This window comes from Alosa alosa, chromosome 6 (assembly GCF_017589495.1).
Source record: "Alosa alosa isolate M-15738 ecotype Scorff River chromosome 6, AALO_Geno_1.1, whole genome shotgun sequence".
Classification (NCBI taxonomy): Eukaryota; Metazoa; Chordata; class Actinopteri; order Clupeiformes; family Clupeidae; genus Alosa; species Alosa alosa.
Window position 1 is genome coordinate 27,214,415 of NC_063194.1, and position 23,769 is coordinate 27,238,183.

At 38.4% G+C, this 23,769-nt stretch overlaps 1 protein-coding gene across 2 annotated transcripts; it reads right to left on the minus strand.

Annotated features, from left to right (window-relative positions):
• Positions 1-166: 166 nt before the first annotated feature.
• On the minus strand, positions 167-23,643 carry kncn (kinocilin). Of its 2 annotated transcripts, XM_048246868.1 has the most exons (6): positions 23,375-23,643; positions 13,212-13,382; positions 10,743-10,811; positions 6,234-6,305; positions 1,667-1,760; positions 167-287 (listed from the first exon to the last, which is right to left on the minus strand). In XM_048246868.1, exons 1-6 carry the CDS (start codon positions 23,457-23,459, stop codon positions 212-214), a joined length of 567 nt encoding a protein of 188 aa, XP_048102825.1. In that variant the 5' UTR covers positions 23,460-23,643; the 3' UTR covers positions 167-211. The 2 variants fall into 2 exon arrangements, with proteins under 2 accessions (XP_048102825.1, XP_048102826.1); XM_048246869.1 differs by lacking the exon at positions 13,212-13,382.
• Positions 23,644-23,769: the final 126 nt, after the last annotated feature.

Genomic DNA, 23,769 nt, shown 5'->3' on the forward strand with positions numbered 1-23,769 from the left:
TTAATTACTATTTTCTAACATTACATTTTACATTGACAGATATTAGCGATGCAGAGATTAGCAATGATATTTAGCTTATTTGAACTACTTCATATTAATACTTGTTTGTTAACAAGGCAGACATAAATAATAAATGACAAGGTTTCTAAAGTTATGGTGAGTTACAATGTGGTGTACACCAAATGAAAAGAAAAACACTGTGTCACTGGACTTAGGGGATATCTGGGTCTGAGAGGGTTGGTTTAATCTTCCTTCTAGCCAAGATATCCGGGACATCTGAAGATGGCCTGAAAAAGGCAAATTTATATGGTGACTGGTGGCTTTCTGTATTACATTTACACATTATATTAAATCTTCTGAGTAACTACCCCAATTATTTGTACACACACAATTTATAATAGCCAAATAATGTAACAAGTCCTCTACCAGGAAAACTGTTTGAAAATGGAATATCTCATTCCCATCACCTCTTTGTTGCGTTTCCTGGTCAAATTGCACTGCAAAAAATCAAATCTAACCAAGTCATCTTATATTAGCATAAAATGTTTTAGTTGGTATTGTTTTAGTGTTAAGTGAGTCTTTTTATACTAAAAACAAGACCAGCTAGAATGTTTCATCTTAATATAAGATTAATAACACTTTGTTAGATAAGCAGTTTTTGCAGTGTAGTAGCTGTGTCTGATAAATGCTTTTGACACTTGCTCAGCGCAAACAAACTGAGAGTTGTATAAGAGGATTTTCTGCTTGATTTTGCCAATACAATATCAAGGAAGCATTTCTTGTGGCTTATGAATAGGCTATCTGAAGTGGGGAATAAAGCATTGGTTCTCAAAGTGGGGTCCGGGGACCCCCAGGGGTCCACAGCACATTGTCAGGGGGTCCCTGACAAAGTTTGCTACAAAATATAAAATTGTCTTATACTACAGCCTATGGCCAAAAATGCTACAGTATCAGTATTTGCCCAATTGATCTGCTGATACGTTACATCAATACGTCAAAACACTTTACTATTAATTAACCGCCAACAAAATGAAGTGAAGCAAACACTATGTGTTCAACACAATAGGCCTACATTTGACAAAGAAACAATCCTTTAAAAAAAATCCTACATACTGTCAAAGTTTGCTAACATGACTATTGTGGTATTAGCACTCTATGTTTTTAAAACACATATAACATAAGCATCTAACAGAAAAAAGGCTATACAGCTACATGATTAACTTTTATGTTATGATTAAGTTTTATGTGTAGCGATTATGAGGGGTCCTTTTTCCACTCTATGAGGGGTCCCCGGCCCACACAAGTTTGAGAACCCCTGGAATAAAGGATATGAAGTACTATGAATTGATGTGAAAAAAATCTATACAATATATTAGACAGTTGGTCTGGTGGCTAAGGAACTGGGCAATCAAGTAGCCAGAAAAGTTAAAGCTTCACCCCAAGAAGCTTGAGCTTCACCCCAAGTTGCTCTGGGGAAACTGGCCCTTGTAAGAATGCTGTTAAGTTGTAAGTTTCTTTGGGTAAAGGTGTCAGCCAGAAAATTAAGTACATTTATAGTCTCATTTCAAGGTTAATTTGACCTATTTTGTTAATATGTTATATTTGATAGAAATCTAACAGATGTATTTCTTCAGAAGGACCTTCGAGGTCCCATGGTTTGCCTTACCCATCTTCAGGTAATGCATCAGGAACTGTCCCAGAATCTATACAGGTTCCTATCCTGCTCTTGGAGCGTTCCAGATTTAACTGGCTTTGTGTACCTTTGGGGGGTAAAGAAATACAAGATAACTGCAAGCAGCAATGTGGGTGCATAGTCTAGCAGGGTGGTTTTGCTATGGACACATCATGGAGTTATGTCACAGCAAGTTTCATAGCAATACGATTTAGGGCTGTCAAACGATTTTTGATTACTCGCTGAATTTCTATAGTTAATCACATACTTTTCAGTTAAATTAACAATTTAAAGCAATTCTTATCAGTGTATTCATATTTCAAATCAAATTTCAAAAGATGTGCAGTGGGCCAGAGGCAACACAAGGTAGGCATATTCTTCATAAATATAGCTGTTATATTTCTAAACTGAAATAAATGTTAGCCTAAAGCAGAAGTGCATGCTCAAAATCTACAGACATTATAAAGGGCATAACAAACAAAAATACTCCATATATTCATTATCTTTGAGTTCAGTTAAAAATAAGGAACTTTTCATATTAAGAAATATGTGCAAATGCATGTGCAAAATGTAGCCTAGGCCTACAGCACATTTCAATGAATGACATGACAAACAGGAAAAGCCTAGTTCGTATCTCCATTCAGGCGCAGCTCGTTCATTTGGGCAGGAGGGGCAGAGCCCTACTAAAGATTTATCCACTAGAAAAAAGATCCACAAAATATTTTTTTTTAAATAAAATGTTGTTTGTTTATTATTGTAATCAGTGAGCAAAGTACTCAATCATGTTACATTTTTGTATGATTTGCAAAGAAATTTCGAAAAAAGCGCAAAGATCTCGTTGATCATATCCGTGGTTGTTGTAGGCCTACTGTAACGTTACATTTCATTTCTGGTAGGGCAGTAGAAGTCACTGCCCTGAAGAAATTGAACAGCGCCTGCTGTTTGTCTATGTAAATCTGTCAACCGATAATGGAAGTCAGAGTTCCTGTGTTCACTTGTTAATCTAATTGTTGGCATTGTTACAGTGTGTTGTTCTTCAATCAATCTGATGTTTAAAAACCGAGGTCCGCTTTCACTCCCCCTCTCTCCTTTTGCATTGTGATGTCACAATTGGAGCCTATTATCCCCCAACATTCTATAACAACAACCAGCATTCCACACGTGACTACATTTAATAATCAGAAGGCCTACCTCCCGTGTCCTAGTTTGCCCATTTACGTGTATGTGTCACTTGATATTAATTTCTATACAAACCTAGACGGTGGACACGCAAGCACCTACTCCATAAGGGTATACATCATCTTCATACCAAAAATGACATTGTACAGTGACTCATCCCCCTCCCACACACACAGAATATTTACCTTTTTAATGAATAGCCTACTTTTAATTTACTCTTTAAAGTTGAGCTGGCTCTTGAACACAAGAATTTCGTTACTTATAATTCCTTTTATGAGTACATGACAATAAACAACTTGAACTTGACTATGAGAGCTGTGTAAGGCTGCATGAAGCTCCAAATCCATTTTGATTTCGGAACGAATTCTCTGTCTAACGTTAATTTGTTTCCCTCTTGAGTTTTCCCCCCAAAGTAGTTCTCCACTGATCTGAGCTGATTACCTTGTAGCTTTTATTTGTCTCGAATCTCAAAATTTGAAACTTCACTGGATATGAGTAAAATAACATGATATAATTAAGAAGGCTAACCATAGGCTAATAATGCATGAACAAAACAGTGTTTTGACCGCAATTGGTAATATTTTGGGATTCCATTCCCCAGATTTCGCTCATAGCCTAGCCATAGACAATAAAAGAAAGAGCCTAGTCTAAAAATGAACAAAATCTCTGTGGACCGCTCTTAGTGTGCGTCTACCTGCCGGTGACCTGGAACTATGCCAATTTTTTTTTTCTAAACTCGTTTCTAACCCATGACTGAGCCAGCTGGGTTTTTTTTAAAGTAAAATGCGCCATTCAGCCAACTGGGAGTTCAGAACTGCGTTGGTGTTTATTATCTCCATGGCTATAGGAGGAGGACCATGCAGAAGCATACTAGTTATTTCAACGTGTCTTGGCAGGGACAGGTATCAAAGGTGTGCCTCAGGGATCAGTATTAGGGCCCCTGCTTTTCTCTATTTACACCACTTCCTTAGGTGAGACCATTCACTTCCATGGATTTGACTATCACTGCTATGCGGACGACACTCAACTTTACCTATCTTTCCCACCTGATGACTAGTGTTTTTTCCATAGGATTTCTGCATGCCTTAAGGATATTTCAGTCTGGATGAAAGATCAGCACCTTCTCTCAAACACTGAGCTTTCCAGCTAAAACAGCTATTCCCCAACAGATTAACATCCAGCTCGACTCATCTTCACTGGCCCCAACTATATCGGCACATAACTTGGGCGTTGTCATTGATAACTGACTTAACTTCTCTGAGCATGTAACTTCAATTGCAAAATCATGTCGGTTTATCCTTTACAACATTAGGAAGATCAGACCTTATCAATTCAAATTCAAATGCTGGCATATTGTGTGGTAAACCTTTGTCAATGGAGCGTCACATTTACAATTAAACTAAACAGATGTGAACGGCAGGCTGATTTAATTTGGTCAACTTTATACAGCCTTAAAAAGGCTAAATTTACCTTTGGTTTACTTTAATTTTAAATTGTGTATGAAAGTGTGCCTGTTTTAACATCAGTAAAGCATACTTATGAATCATTCAGCATGATAATTCAGCTTCTGTGATGCTAACGTTTTGACATCCATAAAAATGTACCTTCTTGCCCATCTGAAATAACTTGAGTTAGTGAATTAGCTTAACATTGTTTGCTGGTAACCAGCAACAACTGTTCACTGTGTGAACTCTCTCCTGCGCAAACAAAATGTGTGCGTTCCAAGTAGCCTAGTGCATAATTTTGCTTCATAAAGTCAAACAAATGCATTTGGTTATTTGACAGAAAAATATAAATACCCTACTGGCCTGCAGTTTATGGGCTACAGTACAGAGTTGGGAAGTTATGGTAGGCCAACTTGGAGTGAATATACACACGGGAAATTATTTCTCTAGTAGCTGAGTAGCCTGATGGTAGGCTACACACAGTGCATACGGCAATACACCTGCAGGCGCCACAGACAAGCATAAGTTTATCTCCAGAAGAAAATGTGGATTTCACTTTCCCAAATAAAGAAATCTCAACTAATACAATATAACGACTTGAGTTATTTGCACTATTTAGGCTATGTTATCGGAATTGACATCCCCGGTGTTATGGAGCCATTTGTCTGCAGCGCAATGTAGCCTACAACATCTCTTTAGAAAATTAATCCAGCCACACCCATTTCCATCATTCACATTTTCCCGCCATTTTCACAAAACTCAAAAGTGAAACTAATCCATCTCCTCCTGTTCATTGTTCCATCCATTTGTTCCGATTCCCACAGAATTCAGTAGGCTACACATCATTTACAGACCTAGCCTAACAGATTGACATTTTTGCAATTTTTGATTTGTCGCCTGGTTTCAAAATTAAGTGTCAATCAACTTTTGGGGTGTGGCTTATAATGAAAACAGCCGCCAGACCAGACACTACATTTTCACAATAGGTCCCAAATCAATACATGATCTCACAAAACAAAAAATTATCCATTTCTGATCGTAGGGGGCACATAACAAGCAAATTTAATTTTTTTCTCATATCTCTAGAACCGTATGAAATTTTTGACATATTATTCTTTCCACTTGATCCTTTAGTTTAGAGTTCCCGCATCTAATGAATTCAGCCACACCCATTTCCATCACACACATTTTCCTGCCATTTTCACAAAACTCAAAACTCATCTTCAAACAACTTCTTCAGTGACACCCCAAAACACTATTGCGCAGACAGCACACACAGTAGGACTCTCACAAGTAGCAAAGAACAGGCATGACATATGTACTAAGCCTAATGTTCATAGCCTACATCTTGCAACAAACATAAAAACAGTGTCTAATCTAACACTAATCTAATCTTAAATAATTACTATTATTTCTGTGTGTGGTTTATAGCCTACTGGGGATTCTTACATGCAGATGTCAAAGTTTTTTATTTTCATATTGAAGAGCATCTTAAGAGCAGAGCACACGCGTTCACACTACGGGCATGTTCAGGAAACAGTCAGAAAAATCAAACAAATCATCTTAGATGAATCTTAGAAAACCCTTGTAAGTGCATGTATCTATCGTTATTGGGGAACCGGGCCCAGACCACTCATTTATCTTGTTAATCGAGTTTTCCCGATGTTCTTAACCAACAAGGGTTTCAGGAAATGGTCCGAAAACCTTAAGACGTTCGTTAAGATGGACTCCGTGAACTACTTAGACATACGACATAGACATTGGGAAACTGTCACTGTCAAATAGAAAAGGCTGGTTTTCCAACTGCGGGCCGCTGCCAGCTTTGCTAGGTGCATGATTCTCCCTATGGCAAGTTTTTTACCATCAAAATGACTGTGAAGCTGTTATATTAAGGTAAAAAACGTGCATAGTGCTGTTTTAACTGAAAAACGACCCACCTTCTCGTCTGATGGTTTCCACTGCTTGTTCAAGGACTGGATTTGAAGGCATTGGGTGTACTCTGAAGTTGCCTGGTGGTGTAAGATTACATTGTGCTATTAGTAACTATTACGTGTAAAATTATTTGATATTAAGTATGAACAACTTCATGTACAAAGTGAGTATTTTCTAGGTCATGCAAAGCAGTGTTTCCCCTACGATTACTTTTTTATATATAGTTTTGAAGACAGGAGAAATGTTAAAATAATATTTACAAAAAATCTCCACAGGCTACTAAACAAAGTCAGTGATTTGTAGCCAGAGATGATAGAGTCTGTGGGGGCCCTAAGCAAAAAATCCTAGGGGGCCTTACCGACCAGTGTTCATCACCAATATGTTAGGTTATAAATAATCTGACACCAACGAAAAATGTATTAAATAAAACCTTTTTTTATTCCAAATGTTCCAAACATGAAAAACCTAAAGAATAAAAAATAATAATAATAATAAAAAATAAAAATAGCTTAGATTGCAACACTTGAGATTGCTTTTTTCCTTTCCTTTTTTCTGTTTTACAGTTTTTTTCTACACTTTAAATTTGTTCTCTGACCTGTGAAATATTTCAGTGCTATGGTAATTTGACAAGATACCTCAAACAAGGACATTTCCAATTGTACACATTTTAAATAAGAAATGATTGATAATGTCATAATTATTGGCTTCTAATTGGCTTAACTGATTGGATGGTATTAATGTGACAACCTGGTTTTATTTTTTTTATTTTTACTTTATTTTTGTATTTACATTAGACATCCGATTGTTATGTAGCATAGTCATATTGTACATCATTTGAAAGCTTGGACTCTTGGGAATCAATACCTGACAATCTTTTTCATGTAAAATATGTGTAGTGCTTTACATTGTCAGATTAATCTAACTATGTCTCACTTAAATTTAATCCAAAAATGCCCTCCTCCTCCTCCGGTGCTTCCCTACATTCTAGCTGCAGTGTATATCCTTAGCAATATTCTAGATATAGCATATTGGGTCTTAAAATATTCACAGGAATCCATAGAAATTGAATAATCATGTTATTTTATCCAATATTATTTGTGCAGATGTATAGTCCATCTTATACACACCAATTGAATTGAAATAGAAATTGCAAAGATTTATATTTTTGTGTAATTATTCCATATTTAGTGTAGTCATTCCATATCAAAACCCCTGAAGTACAATTCAAATACAAGCATGAAACTTCACAGTGTTACCTTTCATTTGAGATCAAGATTATGCTTCTACACAAAGGGGTTCATAGACAGTAAGCATTTCATTGTCAGTATGCATTTTGGATAACCAAAAGTCCTATGGAGAGTTTCCATGGGGCATTTTACAAAACGCATGAGCATACTTTGGCAAATAATGGTCTAAAGTACTCATATTTTCATTCTATATTGATCTACTTTTGAACACAGCTTCACAAGACCTGGTGCTAGGTCTCAGTTGTGTTTCTAACTCATATCAAGTGACCTAGAGGGCTGAAATGTGGTGATTTCAGAGAGGCTTGTTATCCGGCAGAAAAAAACAATATTCTAGTCTCTGTAACTCTGTCTCAGTACATTACACAGTTCTTTTGATTGTTTTGGTATTGAGAATTAAGTTGTTAAATTTCTAAATAAGTCATCCATTTGGATTGTTTGTCTTTGAGTTATTGTCACTGATTCATATGATACATTTTTAAGGTGGGTATTTGGTATTTTATTTGGAAATACATTTTGATGTATTTGTGCCCATCCCTGTAACCACTGAGCTAAAATCCCAGGCTTCCAACTCAGCCGTTAGAAGCGTTCCTAAGGTTAGGGGTGTGAGGATTTACACGCGCAACTAGCATGCTAGCTCAGTTCGCCTCCGTCACACTTACCTCCCTAAATCCTCACTCCTATGATCCACTGTAACCGAGGTCGTAATTCGTCCGCCGCTCACAGCCCTCGAACCCGCCACCTCAACACACACCGGCATGAGAAATGAATGCTCTAACCACTGAGCTAAAAGCCCAGACTTCCAACTCAGTGGTTAGAAGCATTCTTAAGGTTAGGGGTGTGATAGCATGCTAGCTTAGTTCGCCTCCGTTACACTAGCAGGATCAAGTGTGTTCTGGTGTTCTTTCTCATATTTGTTTAAGCACCTAGGCTATATGTAAATCGATATTGTAAAAAAAATATTTTAAAAATGGACTGTCAGAATAATTTGGCTGGGCCAAATAATGCCAGCTTTGGCCGCCTGTTGCCAACCCATGTCGTAGTAGATTATATCTTAAACTTGAGGTGTTTTAGTGATATTTTAATTCCATGTCAACTGAGCCGACAGGGAGTTTTGGCCTAAATCGCCCATTCAGCCAACAGAGTTCAGAACTGCGTTGGTGTTTATTATCTTCATGACTACAGGAGGAAGGAAGACAGAAGCCTAGCCTACTAGGAAGTGTCTGTGTTAGTTTGAGGACAAGAAACGGTGCATCAAAGAGTCAAAATATTAGCAGCCAAAGAGAATCGTTGATAACAGAACAAGTGACGGTGTAAAATTTGTGTTATTAAACCCATCGACAACACTACGGCAAATGTAAAAATACATTAAGCTAATCGTAATAATTATTTTAGCCACAAGAACTTTGCGATGGAGCATACAGTGTGTAAAAATTGTATTTGGGGCTTTCTGCTATATGAGAGCTATCGCTCTACTAGTATTTCAAGTCATTATCATGGGAAATATAGCTAATGTTCAGATATGCGTCACATTATTATAATGCCATTGTATAACAATCCTCATAGTAATAGGTATATTTTAAACTTTTCAAATGTATTTATTTGTTGCTTCTATTTTTCCTTCCAACTTGCTGAGGCCCCCCTGGCACCCCCTCGCGGCCCCCCAGGGGGCCCCGGCCCCCACTTTGAAAACCACTGCCCTATGAATCAACCATTACTTTGTACCTAATTAAGCTCCCCATAAATACCCCCTAGAAAACCCCATAAGTGCTATGTCCAGTAAAGTGCTTTGTGCAATAATTGATAAATCTAATAGAGGTAGCCTAAGGTTGTTGGAGTGTTACACGTTATGCTTGGTCCTTAGCCTAATCGCATCGCGATTAACGCGTTATGGCTGACAGCCCTAATGTTAACCATCTCCTTGCTTAGTTAGTTGTAACTGTCGCTAGCTAGCTCAAGTTTATCATCATATAGATGTAACAGACCATGTTCAATCGTTCTGCCAATTAACATTAGCCTATATAACTTCATTGAGTCAATGCCAAACTCCGATGTTGATCCGTCATCACTTTGCACCCTCGATTGACGTTTAGGCCTACCACAGTAGCCTAAATATGTGCGGACTCTTTGAACTCTCTTGAACACAGATCTGCTGTTTATAAGGCCATACATGTACAGATGTAGCCTACTGTACAACAGGAGCACACAAAATCACTCAATCATTCAATCTCTATGGAGGAATTGTATTAACTATGCAAAGCAGTTGATATTGCAAAAGACTAATTTTAGTTAAATGTACTCAAGTTTTCATTACACATCACTTAATTGTTTTAAAGCAGTGGTTCTCAAACTTTTTCTGTCATTCCCCATTTTGGAGGTGGGGAATTATCAAGCCCCACCTGACCCTATCAACCGGACAAAATGGTAACGTTAAAATATTGGATCAGATGTTATTTTAATTCATATGTCGGCCTGTTTATGACATGATTGTGTGGTTATCTTGTTTTAAATCTATGATCTTCCTTGTTAAAAAAGAAAGGCATTGTTAATCTATTCCCCACTAGTGGGGCCTGCCCCACACTTTGAGAACCAATGGTTTTTAAGGAACCACTGTCCTCAATTTATTTAGGTAAACTCAACTTATCCGGGCTTACAGCAGATATGTAAAAGTATGTACAAATTTGGAAATTATTTGTATTATACAATAATTTGGTGTAAATCATTTCTATAATTACAAATCATCGTTTACAGCTTTGAATAGTGACACAAACAATACTTTCAAGACTATATTAATCCCATAGATGTGGCATGAATAGGGTACTAATGGTCCATTGAGTGTTGCATCGTTTTTGTACTGAGAACGGTTATTGGAGTGTTTACTTGTTTATAAATGTCGCAATGTTACTGACAGATGAGGTATCAGAGATGAAAATGTCATGTCCTGAAAAGGGGTGTGTTGAACAACTAATAGAGTTATGTGTGAGAGAACTACTTAGACTCACCATTAACATCGCTCTTCAATATTTCCCACTTCACTGCCAACACACACATTTCTCACTAAATTAATTTCTAACAAGCATCAGTTATTTGCCCCCATATATTAGGCCAGTAGCCTTTCTATGTTAACATTAAGTTTCTTCAATAAACCACATGTAATTTCATCAGCATTGCTCTTAATAATGTAATACAGTGGTGTGCTTCTGTTGAATGCATGTAAGGGAAACACTGCAAATTATAGAACTAGATTTGTATTCATGAGACATATCTTACCCACAGTGGGGAGGATGTGGTGAAAGTTAAACCAAGCTCTTATGAAAGGGTAAACTGAAATAAGGAGCCCTGGAAGGAAAAGGTTACTATTAAAACTATGTTCATCATTCAGACACCAATGCTACACCAAATAAAAGAAAGGTGATCAAATGCAAAGGCAAAGTTGTCCCTCAGCTGTATTTGGAACCAGGAAGTGGAAAAAAAAAACGTAAATACGGTGTAAATAATGGTGGACACATCCACACTTACACACACTGGAAAAAATCCTGGTATCCTGGTATTTAAAATATCAGCCGCTAAACAGATGATGGTGGTATCAGAGGGCTCTCCTGCAGAATGCCAGCTCTACCGCCAAGCTGACAGTGGTCCGGTGGCGTGATGAGTAGTTTTTGAAATCACTGTATTATCTCTCTACTTCTCTTATCTCTCTACTCCCTGGGCCATTCCATGTCAAACCTGTTCAAACCTTTTTTATATCAAGAATGGGTCCTAAAACCAATGCCTGTAAAATAGTTCTATTCAAATCCTATGTCTTCATGTTATTTTCAGCCCTTGAAATTACATCAGGTTTACAGTCTGAAAATCACATTAACTTGTAAGCAATGTTTGGGTATTAATATGAAAAGTATTATTCAACGGCTGCCCAAACTTTGTAGGGTGGAAGACAAACATGTTCTGAACCATTAAAAGTTTGTACAGCGTGCTCATTGATTTTCTACAAGGCCCTAGATTTGGAAAAGAAGTGCATAAAGAGTGATATTAAGAGTAGTATAAATGTGTTTTTGTTTGCATTTGGTATCAATCATTATTGGTTTCTTTCTATAATTTATTAATGTTGTACCAATAATTGAGCTCTCCACATATAATGGTCTTGAAGATTTTAAGGATTAAACACAGGGAAGTTGTGTTTTTCTGTCATCTTCATAGACATATGCCATTATGGTCTGTTTTACTTTCCATCTAAACAAGCATGCTACATGAAGATATGGGATTGTGGAGAGCACCAAGTTGTCTACTGAATAAGCATGTCAACGACAAGCAAGTCGAACCTTTACATGAAAAACACTTAATATTAAAAAAATTAAACCGCTAATGAAATTAACTTTTAACGATCAAAAACGTTTATCGCCTGTAACTATGTAATAAAAGGACATAACAGGAAGATATTTGGCTGATAGAAGGAGGTTAACATGCTCTTTGTTTGTGATCAAAGGAAGTCTGTCATCATTACACTCAAAGAAAACTGGAATGTTTCATTCGTCCGGCGTTTCAATTGTCCTGGCTTATCCTACTGTTCATTTTACATACCAAACTGCCGTTATTCAACTATGACAAGGTAAACTCGGTCTTAAATTCTATGACTCCTTGAATGTATTTGTAACATTTATACATGTGACCCCGCCCCCTCCCAAAGAAGAAATTAATTAATTTGATAATACAAATGTAAGTAAGTGTGTTAAACAAAAATATAAGCAAATAAGCCAATAATGTGCTTTGTATTACAACATAAGACCAAAATAAAACGCTGTATTAGGTTTATTATCACAAACTGAAGGCTACTATATCCCGCCACAGTTTATCATAGTTGGCCACCATAGTTACTGTATGCTAAATGCAGAATAAGCACTTGTAGTGTTAATAATATACAATCCACTGTTCCATTACATTTAACACAGCTACATGATAGCGGTCATTGGAATAGTCACTCCCATGTACCCATCTAGAATAACGTTAGATCATGGTTCCAGGGTGCTTGCATTTTAGATGTTTCATGCATCACCATGAATGTCAACAAGTCTGTCAGCTACATGAATTTGCACCAAAGCAAAGAGGAGATGTTTATCCGGTGACCTACTTAATTATAAAGGTATGAGACTGCCTTTCGTATGGCTTACGGTGCAGTCATCTGCCTGTATTTTCAGTTTTTAAGAGCAGACGTTTCACAAATGCCTTGCTTTAAGAGAAATGTTCAACACTGTTTCACTGGTATTGTCATACCAGAATAATTGTCTTTTGTTCATTTATCAGTGCTCTTTGGGGATCACTGCCACTGTGGAGCTTAGATTACAGCGTTGGATCAAATGTTAACCTGAGGTCTGTGTCAGATGGAATCTCATGGAAAGAGCAGTCCTACTCACTTCAAATTATAGCCCTGCTCATGTTCAATAAATATGTTTTCTTCATACAAGAAAAAAGTCAGAAAAAAAGGGAATGCAATCTTCCCAAAAGAAAGATTTTGATTCTCATGAACAGTAGAAGTTACCATCAAAACTTCCACAATAAGCACTCACACCAGGTTGCCCATATGCCCATATAACAGGCTCTTAAATTCCAATTCAATTCTTGAATTTTACTTGCATTTCAATTGAGGTAGCAAACAGGAAGCAGAATTGCAATTCAAATTGTGCACAACCCTGTAATGTAGATGTCCCAATAGGCTCTAAAAATCATGAAAACTGCTGAACTTACCCAGGCCACCTGCACCCAGGAAGATGCCTCCTACAGCATCAGCATCACAATCTTTAGAGACGCCAATAATGATGCACCCTGCCACAATGCTGAGCAGGGCAGAGCCCACCCGTAGGCCATGGTACTCCCCAATGCTGACCGCGTTCATCCAGCAGGTGGAACCCCCACCTGCTTGGGTTCCAAAAACACACAAATGTCCACACCAGAGAAAGCACAGACTAAATGGTCTGCAATGACTGTCACTCCAGGTCCTCTGAGTTTCATAAACAAATATAGACTACCACTCTCACTCTCACTGACACAGGAACACAAACTACAGGCTCAGAGCCTTCTCAAGATTGGTCATGCATCTTTAAACACAAGGGCTCCTGTTTCCCACTTAATTCATCATGTTGTACAGTGCTCAAATTCAAGCTTGATTTCACCTGATCATGCTAATCAGTTAGAAGTGCACACTGAAGAGCTACAGAACGCGCACAGCAAACCTTTGATGAACCTTTGCGACCATCTTTGCTGTTACTCCAGAAGAACAGCGCATATAGTCCAAATAAATTAGGTACAGGCTCATAGAACCCCTCAGAGAAGTGGTGGGCCTGGTTTAGTTTTCTAAAACTAAACTCATTTCAGAATAGCAGGTCTAGCAATATATAGCAATTCATAAATATTCATTCAGAAGACATGCATTGTAAGTTTTGTGAACCTGGATATCTAACTAGTGAAAAAATACTCTTTCTTCTGTGGCATTCTCCTATCTGCGTGCCAAAATAAATTTACCTAAAAAATAACGAACACTTTATTTTTCCAACAACCAAAATGTATTGGCCCTCTTTGTCTATACAAAGTCTTCATGGGATTTAATTGGGGGCCAAGCAGCGAAGCTGCAAAGCCACCCATTGTGTTTCTACCTTTTCTTATTATTGGGGGCCAAGCTACAAAGCCCCATTGTGTTTGTCTCTTTTCTTATTTTGGGGGGCCAAGCTGAGAAGCCTCAATGTGTTTCTTTTCTTATTGGGGGCAAGCAGCGAAGCTGTTAAGCCCCATTGTGTTTCTATCTTTTCTTATTAATGGGGGCCAAGCATCAAAGTCATTGTCATTCATGACCTCGTACATGAACATCACATCAACTAAAGCATTAAGTATGGTGAGCACATCATTATGATTTATGATTTATTAAGAATGATCATGATTTCTTTTTCTGCCAGAAATGTTGTCATCACTACTCAAATTCTGATTTGAACACAACTTGTGCAGTTCTCTAAACACATGCCATTGTTCACACCTTAGTTGAGGGGCCACAAACATGATGAACTCATGAGTAATTAACCTGACATACTGTACATGTAATCATGATGATCATGCTTAAGAAATCACAAATCATGGATGGACCCACCGTACCTAATGCTTTAGTTGATGTGTTGTTCATGCATGAGGTCATTAATGAGAGACTATGAACTCATGTAAATTCCTGATGATTCATAAGATATAAAGGAATGCATAAATCATGAATTAATTCATGCATGAATTCATGATAATTAATTTACCCTTACCGTAAAGTGTTACCAAATCTGGAATAATATCCATTATAATCAACCATATTGGAGCTTACCGACTCAGTTTTAACTTGACGTGAAGTCATAATCCCATAGCCTTCTTCGTTCGAATCTGTCCATTTCTTTCCAACTTGACCAAAGTCATCCATACATTTGCACAGACGTCTGCACTATTTCCTGTCTCTTGATTCGTTTGTAATGGAGGCTGGTATTGTTTTGCCAGTCTCTCTACTGTATTTGAAACTGCAGGCAGGGCCTAAATTTCAGCGCGGGATTGCGAGTATAGCACATCATTTATTCAAGTCCCGCAACTCTAGCCATCATAATGCAAGAAACACATTTTACACTGCTGTCTGATAACGTTAACCTATGTACGTACGTCTTGACTCTTTATAAACAAAACGTCAAAGCAAAAGTGAAATTCTTTGTTCGCTTATGTCATGACACACCATTTTACTGTAGGCCTTCGCTATTCAGTTCACCATGCTTACGTTTTCAAAAGCAAAGGCTGGTTTGTGTTCTCTCTGGATTTAAATGGCATTCAGAAGGTCAATGAGAAAGCCCACATTCCACATTTTCATATCAACTTAACAGGCCCCAGAAACAGCCTATTCTAAAAGGGATTGAATAATGTGTAAACTGAGAGGAATTTTGCGCAAACAGCTTCAGTGACATGTTTTGTACAACCCATAGATCATTGCCTCCCATAAGATGACGAATCAAAAAGAATAGGTCTAAAGAATTTAAACTAAAAATCCCCCCAAACATGTCCTGTTTGTTTTACTTAGAAGCGGAGGTTGCTCCCACTTTTGACGCAAGACCTCATGGGACATAGGAACAATATAAAAGACAGGAACAGGTACAGGTTTAAAATATGAAAAATAAAAATATATTTGGTTTAATTAGTAATAAATAAATAATAATGTAATATTCTGTTGTAATGATTAATATTTAGGCTAGGCCTATATTTATTCTCTTGGAAGTAGGCCTAAATATTTTAAAACACATAGCCTATGCCTTTTATATTGTTTGTCCATGTTTCTAGTTTAATTTACTTAATTAACACATTTAGTAAATTATGCTTTAATGGTGTCCCTTGACAGGCATGTTCCTCATCTCAATTTAGGCTAGGGAACAACCTAACAAGACTGCTACATTCAAATTTGGCAGTTATTTTGAATTTAGGACAGGGTCTGTGGTTTCCTAAGTTAGGAAATTCCTAAGTAAGGATGGTTCTGCAATGGCCAAATTTCTATCTTAAGGCATAGGATTTTTCCTCAATGTAGTTAGGTAGGAAACATACTTCAGTAATACCAGAAATCTTACATGCCATTCTAAACTGAGATAAGATAGGATTTCAGCTAGGAGTTAGCCACTTTCTATATTGAGTCCCCAGATAATCAGTGATATCACCTGTGTTAATTGCATAGGTAGAAGGAATACATGGCATGCCTTTTTCTTTCCTGGGTTTGTCCACCTCTGCTAACTTAACTCTTACTGCAAATTTACACTGCAAGCAAGCAAGAGTGAAACATAAATGTATCAATTTACACTTCCTCGTCTCCATTTTGTCCATATATGCTCCAAAAATAAAAGTAAAGCATGTATGCTTTCCTCTACTCTTCAGGCCATAACGCATGCATAAAGCACTGCTTATGTAAATTAATACAGGTGGGCCTAGTTTGTCCTGAGTTTGTTAACCCTTAGTTGGGGGGAAACTCCGGTTGTCCCATTCCATTCCAGTAGGAGACCTAACTCAAATGTTGGGTCTGTTAACACAGTAACTGACTCTGTGAACATTAAACTTTAAATTCATTAACAAATCCAGTGTTTCTCCATATCTCCTCCCCCCTACTGAGCTGTTATTGCACACGACATGAGTTGTAATTTTTCTCGTCTATCAGTCCAATGCAAGGGCCAATGAATTTGCATAGGCTACAGCCAGGGCGGATTTTAAGATACAATATATTAACCTTAATCAAACGTTATCATTTTGAAATTAAAATAGAATTTTATTCAGTTGCCAAGAAGCCTATTCCACCACTTTTTTCATCCAGGCTAAAGCTAATTGCCCATTAAAAGTAGCCTAATTTAAAATTAATCTACTGTATTAAACGCATTGCCAGGTGCAGCAACATAGTAGGTTAAAAAATATAAATGCATGAAAATAGTAGGCTAGGCTAACCTTAGTAAGCTAAAGTTTTTGGTGGCTTGTGCCATAAAAAATATTTTGTGCTGTTAAGGTCATTTTTAAGTCACTGGTCGGGAAATATAGCGCAGGGTTCAGAGGTGGGCACATCAAAAACTATTTTGTTACAAACTACAAATACTAGCTCATAAAAAGTAACAAAATAAAATACAAAATACTGATGTGAAGTAATTACACATTTGAAAATACAAAAATACCCACACAATAATCATGGTATACCAACTTTTAAAAGAAACTACAAGACATATTATTGAAAACGTATCCCCAAGAGACAAGAAAAAATATGTTCGGATTGGCTGGCAGGAGCCTATTAATTCTGTACATTGGCGCTCCTATGAAGTAGATTTGGTAAAAAAAAATTATCACCGTCTCATATCAATGTAAACGATGATTGAACTGACAACAAGCAGGCTTCGCAACAGTGGAAAGTGATAAAGTGAAATGAAATTGAAAGTAGTACAACAAATTTCACAAGTGGGCCTCTTTTTAAACTGAGCATTTCCCTTTTTGTGCTATTAATGCATGCTTGTTGCCTACATACATGGCAACATGGGGGACAAACAAAATAACATCCTGTAAGGTGTCCCAATATACGGAATTAATTAACTTGGTGGAGAAAACTCCACTGTGTTTCGCATTGGGGAGGTCTTTGCCTCCATCTCCTCCATTATTTCTGCATATCAGGCATATGTTATCCCAAATCCTCATGTCAAAGTTAAGTGGTTTTAATACTGTCCTGTAGTGAGAATGAACATCAGCTATAGGTACTCAAGATCATGGGGTCAAAGATCATGGTCATATGGGGTCCATGTCCTAATGTTCTCCCAGTAACATATCTATATCATTTTCAAATTTTAGTCTTGTAGCACTTGACACACCTGAGAATTCAAGCTTAGTTTATTTTTAATTATTATTTTCTTGTTCTAAGAGGATGATAAAACAGAAAAGACAGATCTAATGCTTTTATGTTTTCTACATGGTGACATAAGAGTGACACACACAAACAAAAAAATGTGGGTGTCCTTGCAAAGGGGTGATAAAGTTGACTTTTCTTTTCATTTTTTCCAACTTCAGACATGTCCAGAGGGGATTGTAAAAGAGAAAAGTCGGATCTAACACTTTTAAGTTGGTCACAATGTGGCATACTACTGCAAGAATGAATGGGTTTACATTTCATGCTGTTGTTCCAAAAGGGTAATAAAATTGGCATTTTTATTGGCAAATCGTTATTTAGGTCAACTTGGTAGCTGAATATAGTGAATTGCCTAAGGGATATCACCGGGCACCCTCCCTATTCTGATTGAGTAACCCCTAGGCAACAAGAAACAGCAAAGAAACAAACTTTAACCGACAAAACCAAGTTAACCAAGATTCTGGCCTTAGGCTCCCGGACTATGATAAGCATAGCCTATTGTCATGTTATAGGTAGTATATTTAACTGAGTGATGAAAATGTTGTTTATTTGCTTATTACGCTAAAGTAATTAAATACGTATTTCAAATACATCTGGCAGGGTTAGACAAGTCAAATTTAAGACCTTTTTAAGACATTTTAAAACCATAAAGATTGACCTGCATGACACATTACCAAAAAAAATATTCAAATAAAAGAAGCATTAACTAAATCCTAACAAAAAGTCCTGTGTTCTTGAGAAACTTAAATACAGATCTCCAGGCAGACGGCATAGAGAAGGAGAGTAAACCCTCAAGAGAGAACCTGGCCTGCCCCAGTTCTCTAACCTCTTCTAGTAATATACCTCTTTCTATGCTGTACGCTGGGCAAACTAATAAAACATGTTGAACTGTCTCTATTTCCCTGCAGTTATCACAATGGCCCGTGGCATGCTTGCCAATAACATGAAGATGATGGTTCAGCCTAGTGTGGCCTATCCTAAGCCTTGTTATTATTTGCTCTTCTTTTCGGCTCCAGCTGCACTGTCTTCTGGTGGGCACCTGTTTTTGTATAGTGCGAAGGAAGCTACCCTTACTCTCCCTGTCCCACTGCCCCTGCCATTCGCTTATCATTTTAGTTACTATGATATGCTTCACTTCTGCTTTACTGAGTGGAATGTTAATCTGAATCTCAGAATTTAAAGCATCTTTAGCAAGCTGGTTTACAACCTCATTCCCTTCAATACCTGAATGAGATGGAACCCATACAAAATTAACTAAAATATCTTGCTGATGCAGTCTAAAAAGACTTTGAAGAACATCATACAGTAGGTCAGGCCTGCACACTGACTTGCCGTGCAGAATACTAGTCAATGCTGACAATGAATCAGAGCAAATAACATTACACCGGGTCTTAACCTCTTCAATCCATTCTAGTGCAAGGCAGATTGCAAATAGCTCTACTGAATAAACTGCAAGGTGGTCAGAGTGTCTCTTCTGAATTTCTTTCTTATACTTTGGGATAAACACTGCAGCTGCAGTCTTCCCTGTAGCAGGGTCTTTAGAACCATCTGTAAAAATTTGAACCCCATCAGAATATTTGGTGCGTATATGCACATTAGTGAGATGTTTCACATCCCTTTCCTCCTCAACCTCATCACGCATTTTGACTAAAACGATATCCACTGTAGGCATAACAAAAAACCAGGGAGGGATAGGTGGCAGTGGAACCACAGAACTATGAGACAACTTAGTTAGTCCAAGTTTTCCAGCTTGGCTATTCCCAATCCACCCAAAACTATTAAAGTTTGCTTTGCCGTGTTCCCAACACTGAGTCAGAATATGCTTAGTAGGGTGATCCTCTTTATGGCCTTGCAAATTCGTCCAGAACACCATGGCCAACTGCTGACACCTCAAAACCAAGGGCATTTCCCCTGATTCTACCTGGAGAGCGGGGACTGATGAGGTCCTATATGCGCCACTGCACACGCGTAAGGCCTGTGCTTGAATTACATCAAGTTTCATCAAATGTGTCTTTGCCACTGACCTATACGCAATGCACGCATAATCCAAAGTAGATCTGATAAGTGCAATATATACATGTTTTAACGACATCATCGTGGCACCCCAGTCGCTCCCCACTAGGCACCTGAGTATATTTACTGCCTTTTGTACACTTAACAACAACAACTCTCTGAATATGGTCTCTGAAAGTCAGCTTACAGTCCATCCAAACCCCTAAGAACCTCACTACCTCAACTTGTTTGAGTGGCTGTCCATACAGAGTAATATGTACAGGGGGAACAATTCTTCTTTTGGTAAAGCAAATAACCTGTGTCTTTTCCACTGAGAAACGGAAGCCCCACTTAATGCCCCAATTCTCTACAATACTAACTGCTGCCTGGAGTTTCTGACTAATATGAAGTGAATTTCGCCCCCTGGTCCACAGTGCTCCATCATCTGCATACAAAGATCTTCCAATATTAACGTCTATGTCTGAGAAAATGTCATTAATCATGATACTGAACAGCAGAGGGCTGCATACACTGCCCTGAGGGACACCATTATCCACATGATAAATATTAGAATTTGATTGTCCACCCTGCACCTCAATGGTTCTGTTTAACAGAAAGTCCATGACCCAATTAGTCTGCCACTTATTCCCACTGCTTTTAACTTAATAAGGAGCCCCTCACGCCATAGCATATCATATGCTTTTTCTATGTCAAAGAAAACAGCATTAACCTGCTCTTTATTTGCTTGGGCTTTCCTTATAGTGTCTTCCAGACACAGCACAGGGTCCATAGTCATCCTTCCCCTATGGAACCCACTCTGACATGAGCTGATTAAGCCTCTCTTTTCAACAATGTAAGTTACCCTATCTGTGACCATTCGCTCCATTATCTTACATAGATTAGAGGTTAAAGCAATAGGCCTGTAGCTAGACGCCTCACTCTTTTCTTTACCTGGTTTCAGAATTGGTACCACAACAGAATGCTTCCAAGCAGATGGAATATTCCCTGTCTCCCATATCATATTGAAAAGTTGCAGAAGTACCATTTGCACTTGAGGACATAGTTTCTCCACCATTATGTAACAAATTTCATCCTTACCTGGAGATGTAGACCTAACTCCTCTCAGCGCCCGCTTTAACTCAAACATAGAAAAATGGCACATCAAAAGAATTATCTACATCAAGCTTCTTCTCTAAAACATTGGGATGCACCCTTACCATTTCTTCTCTAGCCTCTCTGGCCTCAGGAGACACATTATTCACACTGTGAATTCTAACAAATACTTTTGCCAGCGCTTCTGCATTATCTTTATCTGTTCTCATAATTTCCTCATTAAACTGGATAGCCGGTAAAGAAAACTCCCTCCTAATTCCTCCCATTCTCCTCATCATCCCCCACACATCATTGATTGAGGTATCTCTTCCAATAGTCACAAAAACGTCCCCCCCGCTCTCTCTCTGCCTTCCTTATAACCCTCCTGACCATAGCTTGAGCTCTTTTATACTCAACCAGGTCAGCAAAAGAGAAAGTTGATTTGACCTTTTTAAAAGCATTATTTCTTACCTGTATTGCTTCCCTACACTTATCTGTCCACCAAGGTACCATTTTACACTGGCCACAACTTGTTGTTTTCCCGAGGAAATGAAAGGCCGAGGGGTGCAATATCTCCTAAATATCACCAGTAATCCTGCTGTTAACATCATTGACATTTTCATACTGTTCTACATTAAAACTCATCAGTCTAGCACTACAATTCATACTAAAGTCATCCCATTTAGCTTTTTTAAAGTCCCATCTAGGGAAGGTTACATCTTCAATGTGGACTGTCCCCACTCCAATTTCACACAGTATAGGGTAATGATCACTACCAATACAATCATCCTGTATGACATTCCATTTAGAACATCTAGCAAACTGCGCAGAGACCAAGGTAAGATCTTTAAATGTCTCCTGGCCACTTGAAATGTCAATTCTTGTACCCCTCCCATCGTTAAGGCAAATAAGGTCTCTTTCCTCTAGCACTTCCTCCACTACCTTACCATTACTATTGCTTTCTGTACTCCCCCACAGTGTGCTATACGCATTAAAGTCTCCACACCAAATCATCTTATGGGACACATCACCCAGGAACTCATCAAGAACATCTTTGTTTAATGCTTCACAAGGGTTGTAATAGTTAACCACCAGAAAGTTGGAATTACCTATTCATACCTCAATGATTATCCCCTCCACCTCTCTACTTACCTTAATAGTTCTGTAGCCCAGTCCCTGCATGACAAATACAGCCACCCCTCCACCAGGGTCCTTCTCCCTATCCCTGCGCACCTATACCCTTGCAGCACAAGTCCAAATGAGGCCTAAGCCACGTCTCTTGCACACATATTACATTAGGCCTGGCATCCAAATCTTCCACAAACTTCTTAAATTCCTGCCCATTAGAGCAGAGACTTCTAGCATTCCACTGTAAGATGCTGAAAACCATTAAGAACTTCCACATGGTACTGGCTGTGATGCTGATTGAACACCTTGTTGAATATTTAAAATTCTGCTTTTCTTCAAATGAAACTTCCACCCCTACAGAAAAATGCCTTCGTGCAGCCTTAACGATGATTTTAATCTTCTCACTTTTCTTTTCTGTCAATGCTGTACAATTTATGACTTCAGCAAGAAATGCCAAGAATTTCACGCTATCCACTTGTATCATTTCCTTACCTGTGGGCCTAGAGGTTTCCTTGCTACGCTGATATGAAACGTTATGACTTTGCCCCTGGGGTCCTGTTTCAGCTTTTCTTTTCCCATCCACTTTCTGAATAGCCTCTGCATAAGTAAGTTTCTCCTCTACCTTTACTCTTTGTAGGCCTACCTCAGCCGCTCTTTTGTGTGCTTGGCACCCCTTGTATGCAGCGCTATGTGATCCTCCGCAATTGCAGCATTTGACGCGAACGCCTTCCTGACATTGACCGTACTCATGATCTTCTCCTCCGCATTTGCCACATCGCTTTTTCCCCCTACAAATGGCTGCCACGTGACCAAACTTCTGGCATTTAAAATATCGCAGTGGCGGTGGGATGTATGGACGAACTTGAAAGCTCATATACCCAACTCTAATCCTAATTGGCAGTAGCCTACCTTCTCATCAAAAAACAACAGAATGGAAAGACCGTCCTTTTTAACTTGTTCTCGGGTGTACATCAGCCTTCTACATTTGACCACATTTGCTCCTGACACATTTCTCAAAATGTCCTCGCACGACAAGTCTGTGGACACTCCTGTTACCACTCCAAGCAGTAGTTTTTTACGCTCCCATTCAATACATCTAATTTTCTTTCCTTCCATCTCATTCATCCCAAGTAACTTATCCCGCTGTGTAATGTTGGAACACTCAATGAGTAAGCTACCATCCCTTAATGGTGTAACCCTTACTGTCCCTACAGCTTCATGAAGTGTTTTAGTTATTTTCAGGGTTGATAGAACTAGGGGAATCGAACTGTACTTTTACCTTCAAGTCGATTTGCCTTGCCACTCGCTTTATCTGACTTTGTGAACATCATCATGACCTCGTTTGTCGTCTTTCTTCTTTCCATTCGTTTTTACCTGCCGTTCCTGTTTTGAATTTCCCTCGTCTACTGCTTCCATCTCTACCATAGAATCTACATCACTTCCAAGAAAACTACCATCACTTCCCTCCGTCTCCACTCCATTACCCTCATCCAAGAGCTCGCCATTTGCGCCACTACTCTCTCCCTTTTCCCAAGGAGACCGACTCCGCTCCCGATGGTCTGTGCTGCGACGAAACATCCCACCGTTTCACCCTATAGATAACTCCTACCGTTAATGCATTACAATTTTAAAGTTTATTTTAAATGTTAGATTTGTTAAGACCCCGCAGGGAAT